Source organism: Oratosquilla oratoria, chromosome 24 (genome assembly GCF_046742065.1).
Source record: "Oratosquilla oratoria isolate Oo_2021 chromosome 24, ASM4674206v1, whole genome shotgun sequence".
Lineage (NCBI taxonomy): Eukaryota > Metazoa > Arthropoda > Malacostraca > Stomatopoda > Squillidae > Oratosquilla > Oratosquilla oratoria.
This window is the reverse complement of record NC_134800.1, coordinates 5,151,112-5,163,845: the sequence shown is the minus strand read 5'-3', so window position 1 is coordinate 5,163,845 and position 12,734 is coordinate 5,151,112. Positions and strand designations below refer to the sequence as shown.

The window sequence follows — 12,734 nt, the reverse complement described above, 5'->3', positions numbered from 1 at the left end:
ACACTTTCCAAAAATAACTACACACTTTAGTTAGGAATGAAATTGGTGCTTCACTTCATACCCAACCAATTACTATACATTTCTTCAATTATGTACCATTCTTTCTAGTTACTGGGTTCCTCATACAGGCCTCCATTCCACCATTCAGCTCTGATTCCACTTACTCTCCCTACTCTATTACCCAGATAATGATTCAGTAAAAAAAAGAGAAAGAAATTAAAAGGTAAGCAGAAACTGAACAGGAAAAAGAACACCTACTTCTTAACAAGTATGGTGGGGGTTACATACATGCATATACCAAGGGCTCTTTCCCCCTTACCAGGGAGGTAGACAAAATTAAAAGACATAATTCCACTCCACTCCCATTCACCACCCCTGGATGGGGTTACAAGGATGGATAAAGTGAGAAATGAGGTGAGGCAGAGATCTGGATGTGGATATGGAGCTGGCAAATAGGGCTGATCAAAGAATACTGGGATGGTTTGGGTATGTGGAGAGAAAAAGTGAAGAAAAACTGGCAAAATGTATAGAGATAACTTGAGGGGAAGATGGAGAATGAGGTGGATGGATGGGGTGAAGAGGGTCTTTGGTAAAAGTGGAATATCTGATGAGCTGGGATGGAAGAGAGCTTGATATAAGTGTGAATGGAGAGAGGTTGTAAACTGATGATAAGCTGACATAGCCTGAAGGGATTTCTCCAAGTCTTCTTAAATTACTTATGAGTGGACAAAGATGGAAGGTCACAATGTAATGAAACAGTGAGGGTAAACCAGCTTTGGCTGTTGGACTCTGCTGTGGAGGTCTTTCTGCACTGCTTCTGACCCAGGCAGTGAATGGAGGAAATAATATAGCCTGTAGGAATATCCATCTCGTCTGATCTATAAGTTTCTTGAATGGAGGATTTTTTTCTTTCTTTTCTACTGCTGCCAGATAACGAATTGGAAGGGGAAAACCAGCTCTACCTGTCAGGCCCTACTGTGGAAGCACTGAGCCTTGATGCAGTGTCTTTGACCCTGGCAATGTGGCAGGAGAAGGAAGACCCTTCATATGTCAGATGCTTGGACATGAGGTGTGACAAACGGGTTTTGGTCATGTGCAGGGTGCATGCATGCTTTGACAAAAAAAAGGAGGAGCATGCTGACAGGAGACCTTTTGGTCCATATCTAGGTCGGTTGAAGAGCTCAGACACACAAACACGCTTATTAAAGTGGGACAGAAGAGAAACAAGAGGACATGAAAAGAAGCTAAAGAAGGACAGTTACAGAAGAGACCTGAAAAAGAATAGCTTCCCACATAGAGTGATTGATGTCTGGAACAAACTGAACAGAGAAACAGTAAATCCCAAAACTATACACTATTTTAAGAATAAACTGGATGTGGAGAGATACGAAAATGGGTCACTGTGAGCATAGCTCTCGTCCCATAAAATACAACTAGGTAAATGCACCCTTACAAGGGGGAGAAGGCCTTCTGGTGTGTGCATGTATGCATGTACACTCAGACCTCACCAAACATGAGTGTTAGATTCCTTAGCCATCATGCAGGATGAAATTCATGTTGGGCGAATAACAAGTCTTATGGGAACAGACAAGTTAGCTTCTCTGACCCTCTCCAGACAGTGGCACACAACACAACCAGGCAGGCTATTCAAATGCTATTATGAATCATGGTCGTGTTTGGCAAATGCTGGGATATCTTAACTATTTGTGTAAACGTGAAATTTCGTGCGTGGTGAAGTTGTGTTGGGCGTGGTCTAATAGTATACATACCAAGTCCTTATCACAAAGGGTTCAAAGGAGTCAGTGGTAAGGTATTATACTATTAAGAAATGGAGAAGGAATTTAACAAATGACTATATTAACATGACAATGATGGGTATCTGTAGGTGGTCCTATGAGACTGAGGTTTCTATGTTCCATTGTTCCTTCTAGCTTTACACCTCATGGATGAAGGGTAATCCCTGGTCCTTGCTCCACTGCTTGGGTCTGAGGCAAAGCAGTTGGGCAACACCTCCACAGCAGGACACAAGAGCTGGAGTCAGATTACCTATTTTGCTTTATTTCACATCACCCCTGTCCCCTCTCATCCATTTCAGAAATACACAGAACAAACAGGAAGAAATCCCCTTCGGGCTGTGTTACTTTCTCTCTCATTTACAACCCTCCATTCACTCTTGTCTTTTAAACTCTCTCTTCCTTGCTCGACAGACATCCTTAAAGTGTTGCTATTTAAGAACAGCAAGAATGGGGAATAATAATACCTACCATTTTGTCCTGCACTTGTGGAATCCATTTTATGATGGCCGAGTTCTGCCAGAAGGGTTTCTGGTGTTTCTCTCGACCTCCTTTTGCGCACGGCTCTTTGTCGCAGAAGAAGAGATTTTCTCGAATGGTCCAAACAGTACCTGCAACACAAATGGTTGATTATGCAAGTGACTACTTATTTAGTGTCACAAAATTCATATTTTTCAAATCTACAGTCAATCAATCAATTGTATCCTCAAGTTTGGCTGACTGGAATGCTGCAGCCTGACAACAACAGGCACTAGTCCTTGAGCTCTCCCTTAGACTTCAACAACCATTCTCCACTCACCCCTATCTTAGGTCCCCCCCCTTCCTTCCTCATACAATTTATACTTTTGAGATTTTTGATGCTCCTTCAGACAAATCAAGCAGCATCCTTACATTTGGAGACAAACTGTCAATCAAAGGAATGCTGAGGCACTTTCCCTACCCCCCCCCCCTATTTCTGATATTCTTAAATCTCTCCAGCACCAAAGACCCGACAAAGTTAACAAAATGAATAACACACTCAATCAGTAGCAACACAGAGTTTGGACATCTGAAGGGATTGATGAAGAGGAGATGGGACCTTGTAAGTATATCTCCTTTCCTATTTCACAATTAGGTCAATCAATCCATTGTCCAATCTGAAGGGATTGATGGAGAAGACATGGGACCTTGTAAGTATATCTCCTTTCCTATTTCACAATTAGGTCAATCAATCCATTGTCCAATCTGAAGGGATTGAAGGAGAAGAGATGGGACCTTGTAAGTATATCTCCTTTCCTATTTTACAATTAGGTCAATCAATCCATTGTATATCTCCTTTCCTATTTTACAATTAGGTCAATCAATCCATTGTATATCTCCTTTCCTATTTTACAATTAGGTCAATCAATCCATTGTATATCTCCTTTCCTATTTTACAATTAGGTCAATCAATCCATTGTATATCTCCTTTCCTATTTTACAATTAGGTCAATCAATCCATTGTATATCTCCTTTCCTATTTTACAATTAGGTCAATCAATCCATTGTATATCTCCTTTCCTATTTTACAATTAGGTCAATCAATCCATTGTATATCTCCTTTCCTATTTTACAATTAGGTCAATCAATCCATTGTATATCTCCTTTCCTATTTTACAATTAGGTCAATCAATCCATTGTCCAATCTGAAGGGATTGAAGGAGAAGCGATGGGACCTTGTAAGTGGAGCTCCATTGTCCCAGGTTGCTCTCGCCAGAGACCATGCCTTCCAGGTAACCAGCAATGCCCACAAAGCAAGATGAGGTGTTTGGTGTCTTCTGTGTGGTGATTGTATCTGGGATAATTTGTATCTGGCTAGGCTTATCCTGTGATAGTACGATTCTAAAATTGGAAGGTGGCCTAAACAGGGATGCTTGTGATCTTGCTCGTCATGGAAAGGATTTTTTAGTAAAGGACCTTAAGGAGAAACAGCTGGAGGAAGAGCATGAGAGAGGGCCTTAAGGAGAAACAGCTGGAGGAGGAGCAGGTGATGGACCGAAATTTGTGGAAATGACTAGCGAGAACGCCCCCCCCCCAAAAAAAAAAAAAAAAAAAAATTGTCTAGGGGAGTTTGGGCCTTAGTCTTGGAGTGATTCTTGTGTGGCCTGACAGTGTACGCGCTTTTGTACGGATATGATGAATGGAGCTAGAGGCACATTGTTGTAGATGTTGAGTAGTATACTGCTACAGGATTTACATACAATTCTCTTGTGTTATATGATGCATCACTATACAACAGTTCACATGTACAATCTCTATGTTGTTATGTTTGATCCCTTTCACAATCAGGCAAGCTTAAGCAGATCAGTTTCCATTTTTTTTCTAGGGTGATCATTGCCCCTATTTTACCCATAAGTATAAGTTTGCTATCTAACCAGCTGCTACAGGACTGAGCTTTCAGGAATGTATCATTCATATGTCAAGAGAGACCTGTAGTTTCATAACAAAGAACTTGTTGATCTTAACAGTACTTCATAAATCTGTAGTGTATGCTAGTTACTATTATCATTTTGTATACATGTAGGAAACGAAAAGTGATGCGTCATTGTGTGTATGTAGCAAGCATGAATGTTCCAGAACTTTACTAATTGCCATTTCTGTTTACATGATTAATCCAAAATTATTCCTTGTACACAGAAATTTACATTCATTCATATTTCAGTTATACAATAATTTAAATTTGATAGTATTAATGATCTACATCCCATTCATTCAACTTTCGCATTACAAATAAAATAATTATTAATCATGTAAACAGAAATGGCAATTAGTAAAGTTCTGGAACATTCATCCTTGCTACATACGCACATACACACAATGACGCATCACTTTTCGTTTCCTACATGTATACAAAATGCTAATAGAAATAATAGTAACTAGCATACACTACAAATCAATTTCTAACACAACTAACCCTTCCTTCTTGTCAGTCTTCGGAGCAGGTCTTGTACACCGCTTGCCATTGTTGCTGTAAATGTAGTTGCACTGCTTGTATGGGGCGCTCTTGTCTTCTAAGATATGGCGTGCACAGTAGTCAAAGTTCTCTAAGCAGGGCTGTCAAAAGTTAAAAAGAACATTGTCAAAATGTGGAAGAACAACCCTTACAAAGTTAATCTCTTGAATTTTAGTTTTGGATGATGGGTTGGATGGATGGATGGATGGAATGAAGGTGGCAATGGATGCAAGTAGAAGAGAGGACAAAACATTGGAATAAATGAAGAATGGTAGTAAATACATGAATAAATAATGTGGACTGAAAGAATGTTTTCTTGTCTATTCCATGAATTTTTTTTAAGCAAATGAGGAAGGGGGATTGCCATATAATGAAGCAGTCAAGGTAAACCAATTTCATCTGTTGGGCCTCGCTGCGGATATTCTGTGTTGTACTGTGTTACCCGTAACCTGAGCAGCGTGGCAAGGGGCAAGGATCACCTTTCATCTACAATGTGCTATGACAGGAGAGGTGATGAATAGGTAGTACAGGGGTGTGAGATGGGTATATGCTACAACTGAGACCCCCTTAAAGGTAGAGAAGGCCTCTTAGTATGTACGAATGCATGTGTATGCACACGCACACACACACTCCAAGACCCTTTCCCCATTATAAGAGGGGTGGCAGAGTCGAACCATACACTCACTTCATCATTCACATTAACACCTGATGAATGCCCCTCCCATTGCAACATCTCATGGATGAAGACTTATCCTAACCTTCTGCTACATTACTTGGATTGAAGGCAATGCAATGAGACACAGCACTCCCACAATAGGTCCCAACAGCTGGAGTTGATTTATTCCCTCTTCTTCAATCAATCATTGCCTTGAGTTTCACTCGACAGAAATCCCACTGTGCCACAGCGGTGGGCAACAGTCCTCAGAACCTTCCACAGGTCTCTCTGGGAATAAACTTTGAAGTGTTGCCTGCATTGTATTAGTGTGGGTCAGTTTCTATGTTACCAACTCAAAGTTGTACAGGGAGGACAGCAGTCACCAGTTGTCAGCCCTCCAAGTGTGATAAAGAGTAAGAAATACAGCTCAAGTTGACAGAGAGATCTCTTATGCCTGGTCCTCAAGGCTGAACCTATTGATGGAGGTGAGCGGGTTGACAGGTTTTTGAAAATGGGCAGCATTGATGTCCACCTTGTGGGACCACTATCTACAGGTACATCAATGGTACCTTCCCTCTGCTTCAACATATAAAAGACAAATCCCCTCCTCACCCACTCAATATAACTTACCAAGCAAATGATTACTTCCTCTCGAGCCATGTCCTCCTTTCACCTATTCATAATCCTCCTCCATTCACTCCGGTCTTTTGCAATGGATATAACTATTATGATGATGATATGGTTTAACGTCACACACTCCCCCACTATCGGGAGGCTAGGACAGTGCCCCTCACAGAGGGCTTTTGTAGCGTGGAATTTAATGAACCATGCCCTTGGTTCAACTTCGCCAGTGGCAGGATTCAAACTGCCCTCACCTAGGCCTTCGCCGCAAGTAACAATGCCCTAACCTGCTCAGCTCGCTATTGTAGAAGGGGTTAATATCTAAAGCAGTACTTCAACTTGTCTTACTTGTGAACATGAATAGTTTGAGTATCCACACGTTGCAATATCCTGCACTGGACGACTCAATGTTCGAACAGTTTTGACAACTCTGTTGCTCCTGGATGACATTTTGTCACACCTGAAATGTACAATAGGAACCATCAATGATGAAACATATATACATACATACATATACCAAAGGCTTTTTCCCCCTACACAGGGGGTAGCCAAAAAGAAAAAGGCATAGAAACTGTACCACCCATTCCATTTCCTATATATTCCACTCCCCTCCACCCTCCCTCTTATCTTGGCACCTCCTGGATGACGGGTCATCCCTACATCCTGTCCACTGCCCTGGGTCAGAAGCAGTGTCGCATGAGACAATGATGAAACATATTACAGTAAATGTATGTTGTTGATAGCAGCATCAGAGTAGCTATACACAATATTCAACATGAAGTACATACCTAAAGTGGGAATGAGGCTTACAACAGAGTGTTAAGATGGACTTAGAAAATTTTTGCAATTACATTATAACTATATTCTTGTCATCTAAAATTTCATACCTTCTTGTCGTACACAAACCAACACATCTGAGGGAATTTTCTGTAGCTTGATTACTTTGCTGGTTTGAGGACCAGAGTATAACTCTCTTATTCTTTGACCCTTGTTTATGATGGTGTTGATGACATATATACAGGCCCATAGTCAGATGTAGGCTTGCCCCCACCCACAAAAAAAAAAAAAAAAAAAAAAAAAAAAAAAAAAAAAAAAAAAAAAAAAAAAAAAAAAAAAAAAAAAAAAAAAAAATTATATATATATATATATCTTTATTCAACCACAAACAACTTTTAATTCCATGCCATCGCAATCGAGACTGAAGAATCGCTCGATGGAAACATTTTGTTGGAAATTGAAACGTGGACGAGCCGAGGATTCGAACCCAGCTAACCCGTAACAAAGTTACAGTGACTTAAACCAATGCGCTATCAAGAGAGATATCTCTCTTGATAGCGCATTGGTTTAAGTCACTGTAACTTTGTTACGGGTTAGCTGGGTTCGAATCCTCGGCTCGTCCACGTTTCAATTTCCAACAAAATGTCTCCATCGAGCGATTCTTTAGTCTCGATTGCGATGGCATGGAATTAAAAGTTGTTTGTGGTTGAATAAAGATATCAATTATTTGCTGGGAACCATTCAGTGTAGATGTATAATCTATCCCACGTGCACATACTAGCTAAATGCAATATCATAGCGGAGGTGGGTTGAACACGATATTTCGTGTAGATGTATGTAATTCGAGCATACAAATATAAGAAAATCGTACTCAACTTATATCTCTCTTGATAGCGCATTGGTTTAAGTCACTGTAACTTTGTTACGGGTTAGCTGGGTTCGAATCCTCGGCTCGTCCACGTTTCAATTTCCAACAAAATGTCTCCATCGAGCGATTCTTCAGTCTCGATTGCGATGGCATGGAATTAAAAGTTGTTTGTGGTTGAATAAAGATATCAATTGATCGCTGGGAACCATTCAGTGTAGATGTAGAACATACATACATATATATATGCAAAGTAGACCACTTGGAAAAAGAAACTAACGAAGCAGAGCGCTTTCGTATATTACATCTTCAGTGCAACAAGTACATAGTGATAGGAATACATAGACATTATATACATAATACAAAGGAACCAGGACAGTTTTGAATAAGCATACCGACCAATTACCCCCTAGAGAGCGGAAGGTCATGGTCAATTATCTTACGATGGTCGGGCGACATTAGGTCACATTCGCCAAGGAGAGCGGAAGGTCATCGTCAATTATCTTACGATGGTCGACATCAGGTCACAGTCGCCAAAGAGAGCGGAAGGTCATTGTCAATTATCTTACGATGGTCGGGCGACATCAAGTCACATTCGCCAAGGGTCTTGATGTCGCCCGACCATCGTAAGATAATTGACAATGACCTTCCGCTCTCTTTGGCGACTGTGACCTGATGTCGACCATCGTAAGATAATTGACGATGACCTTCCGCTCTCCTTGGCGAATGTGACCTAATGTCGCCCGACCATCGTAAGATAATTGACCATGACCTTCCGCTCTCTAGGGGGTAATTGGTCGGTATGCTTATTCAAAACTGTCCTGGTTCCTTTGTATTATGTATATAATGTCTATGTATTCCTATCACTATGTACTTGTTGCACTGAAGATGTAATATACGAAAGCGCTCTGCTTCGTTAGTTTCTTTTTCCAAGTGGTCTACTTTGCATAAGTGAACACACGTACCCGTGTTCTTATTAGCATATATATATATATAAATATATAAGTCGTCTATGTTTTTTTTCAACTGAATTAGGACCATTTTGCACTACTGAATCAAAAAATGACATCCATTTTTCTCAATCAGGTCAAGTTTTCATGCTAATTTGATTTTGAAAAATCTGACCATCTGACTAAATTTATTACATATTTGTGACATTATCAGTTGATTTTCATTAATACTTCTCATCCAAAAAATGTTTTAGAAAAAAAAAACCTAAGAGAATGTATTTATTAAATGTTATGAACTTCAATTTCTGTAAATTGAATAACAGACACTGATAAAATTAACCATATGTAAATTGAAATTTATGTTGTCATTGTGCAAAATTCAGGGCATAAACGTCTTTCTTCGAACCCCTCGAATGTTCATCAGCAGGGATGCCTCTCTTGCGAGCACTGTCAGAGAGGAGGTTTTTTCCTTCAATATGGATGCCAATAGCTCGGCAGAGGACTTTGACAAGCGTTTATTGATGCCACGACCTGACTCACCGCTTGAGTGAGCACAAAAACGATCTCAGGGCACATAGAACATCTAACTCCCTGGTTCGTCACCTGGACAAATGTGGACATTTACCTGATTGGAACAACACAGAAATTCTACACGAGGGTTTGAAAAGAAATTGAGAAAAACTGTGGAAGCTACACATATCGCCACCAACAAGAACAACAAAGACAGAGACGGATTTAAATGCCTCTCGAAAGCAGCAAGTGTCCTAATAATTAAATCGTTAGCCAAAGGGAAAACATGACCCTTCCGCTCATACCTTGGTGGGTTCCCTCTCGCTACGAATATAAGAATTGTGATCCGTCTGTAATGCTGTATTCCTCTGAAGAAGACCAAGTTGGTCGCAATATTAGGACAATAAACTCTATTCACAACACATCTTCGTTTGTCCTTCCCCACCCACATTCTCTCTCATTTGTCTGAAATAATTTTAAATACATATATATATATAATACTAATTACCCACTTTCAGAGAAGAATAGGTGAAAGTAAAAAGATCCGTATATTTCGATCACTATGATCCTCTTCAGCAATATATATATATACATATACACATACACATATATATATACAGTGCTTGACAAGGAAACAAAAGCTCACTTTGTACCTCTAATACTTTGATGGGTGGCCTTTACGTGCAATGATCTCACGAAGGTCGTTTGGAATGGAAGTGGCATACTTGGCAAGATGTGCAGGGGTTATACTAGCCCAGGATTGGCGAATGGCTGCCTTGAGCTTGGGCACAGAGCTCGTATCTTTACCCTGCAGGTCTTGTTTAATGTGGTTCCACAGGTTTTCTATTGGGTTTATGTCAGGACTATTGCCTGGCCAGTCTGCTATGTAAGGTATATGACAGTCTTTAAGCCACTGAGTAACACTACGAGTAGTGTGGGCAGGTGTGCTTGAAAAAGCACACCTGCGAAACTAGTCAGGAATAAACTCAAGACTAAAACTCCTGTGTTTCCTACTCTGCTTATGTCATACATACATACATACATATATATATATACATATATATACACACACACATATATATATATTCGTGAAATAAGGAAGCAGGTTTTCTATGATGCATGTTGAATTAAATACGACAGCATTCTGACAGTTGTTCAACTTTTTCTTAATGTTTTCTATTTTTCTTATCAACTTTTTTCCAGTTGTAGGGTGAGCTGATACAAGATCTCCATAGTTCTCCATTTAATATTATTGAGCTTTCGTTTTCAAAGAGACATCATCAGGATTGAAAAAATGTCTGCAAAAATAAATACAAATGTTGGTACATATAAATTACAAAAATACAAATACAAATAAACAGGTGTAACATAAGTGGTACATTGAATTAGGGTTTCTCTGTCAATATTCCGATTATGATATTTTAAATAATGGTCCTTGATTGCTCTGTCCTGTTGGTGAAAAGTTAGTCTTCGGCTGAGAGTACATCTGGTGTGCCCGAGGATTGTACGCCTCACAATGCCACATACATCGGGCACACCAGATGTACCAACAATTGTATTTATTTTTGCAGAAATTTTGTCAACCCTGATGATGTCTCTTTGAAGACGAAAGCTCGATAATATTAAATGGAGAACTATGGAGATCTTGTATCAGCTCACCCTACAACTGGAAAAAAGTTGATAAGAAAAATAGAAAACATTAAGAAGAAGTTGAACAACTGTCAGAATGCTGTCGTATTTAATTCAACATGCATATATATATATATACATGTATATATACATATATATATAGTGTAACTAAGGCCTTACTAAAATGTAAAGTTGCTGTGAAAACACCGGACCAAGCCAAGGCCGTCACTGTATTTTACCAGAATACTTTTTGTAGCTCTTACTGACAAGATGAGAAACAGATGAAAGACATCATACATAGAAATTCTAAGCCAATGGGCGATTATCATATTTTAAGTAATATTCTATGACAACCCCCATACCAGTTCCCTTGTTATGAAAAACAATCTGTCTGGCAATGGTGGCATATTATTGAGAACCAATGTTATATATGAATACCGTTGTACTTCTGGGGACTGCACACCCTGTAATTCTACATACATTGGGATCACGACATGCCAACTGAGTAGACGGTTGTCCCTACATTTACAACAAGGAGCAATTAAACAACACCACCTCCAATACCACCAGGCTGTAATTGATAGGGAGACTATTGTGGCTAACACTAGGATAGTTGCACATTGTACCAATATTAAGGAATTAAAAATGCTTGAAGCCATCCATATAAGGGAAAGAGCTCCAATATGTAACATTCAATGCAATATGGTTTCTGCCATCTTGCTATTTAATTCTTCATCTAGATTTGGAGCCCAACAACAGCAACACCCACCTCCTTCCTTTCCCCCTCCACATTACCAACCCCTACTTGACCAGCGTGGTGTCCCAGCGAGAAGACCTGTCTTACCTGACTCTCCCCCTCTCCCTCCCCCTCCCCCTCTATGGCATAGTGTCCAACTACACAGAGGGTCACGACCCTCCCAGCGACTTAATTCTTGTAAACTATTCCGAAGATGACTCCCTGAGGATGATACGTTAAATTAATTATGGAAGACTATGGAAGGCTTGTATTTGCCCACCCTCCTGAAATGAGACCTATTGTGAGAAAAATTGAAAATCTCAGTAAGAAGATTAATCAGTGCCAAAATGCTGTCGTGTTTAACACAGTGCGTGTGTGTGTATATATATATATATATACACACACACACATATATATATGTATATATATGCACACACACACATACAATATATATATTCCTGTATAGAAGTTACACACACATATATATATTATACATATATATATATAATATACATATATATATATACATATATACAATACATATATATTCCTGTATAAATGTTACACAGACACACATATATATATAATATACATGGATATATAATATACATACATATAGCAAAGGCTTTTCCCCTTTATATGGGGGGTAGCCAAAAAGAAAATGGGATAGAAACCACTCCCACCCATTCCATTCCCTACATATTCCACTCCCCTCCACCCTCCCTCTTATCTTGGCACCTCTTGGATGACGGGTCATCCCTGGGTCAGAAGCAGTGTCACAAGACACAGCACATTTACATTTATTTATTATATATCTATACACACACACACACACACATATATATATATATATATATATATATATACATACATCTATTATATGTACACATATATAGTATACATACACACACATACATATATATATGCATACATATCTACATATATATATATACATACATACATATCTACATATATATACATACATATAATACATATATATATATATATATATATATATAGATACACACACACACATATACATACATATATATATATACACACATATATATATGATTAAACTTTGCAGCAGCTTCTGCATTCACGAGTTTCTTGCTGACATGTTCAACTTTTCTAATACTTGAACGTTGGATATCGTTGAGTTGTCTTATTATGTGTCCAAACTTCATTTGGAATGAATGTAAAGACAATACTAACTTCTTAATTTTA

The 12,734-nt window shown here is 39.0% G+C and overlaps 1 protein-coding gene across 8 annotated transcripts in view; it reads right to left on the bottom strand.

Moving 5' to 3' along the window:
- dgt1 (KAT8 regulatory NSL complex subunit dim gamma-tubulin 1) overlaps positions 1 to 12,734 on the bottom strand; it is a 34,106-nt gene that overhangs the window by 17,994 nt on the left and 3,378 nt on the right. For all 8 annotated transcript variants that reach the window (XR_012967560.1, XM_076207525.1, XM_076207527.1 and 5 more), the window contains exons 2-4: positions 6,389 to 6,500; positions 4,726 to 4,865; positions 2,265 to 2,404 (exon numbers count right to left, since the gene is read on the bottom strand). Coding sequence is in view for 7 of the 8 variants with exons in the window: in XM_076207525.1 (XP_076063640.1) it covers positions 2,265 to 2,404; positions 4,726 to 4,865; positions 6,389 to 6,500 (392 nt within the window). In the remaining variant the exon portion in view is untranslated. The remainder of the gene's footprint in view (positions 1 to 2,264; positions 2,405 to 4,725; positions 4,866 to 6,388; positions 6,501 to 12,734) is intronic.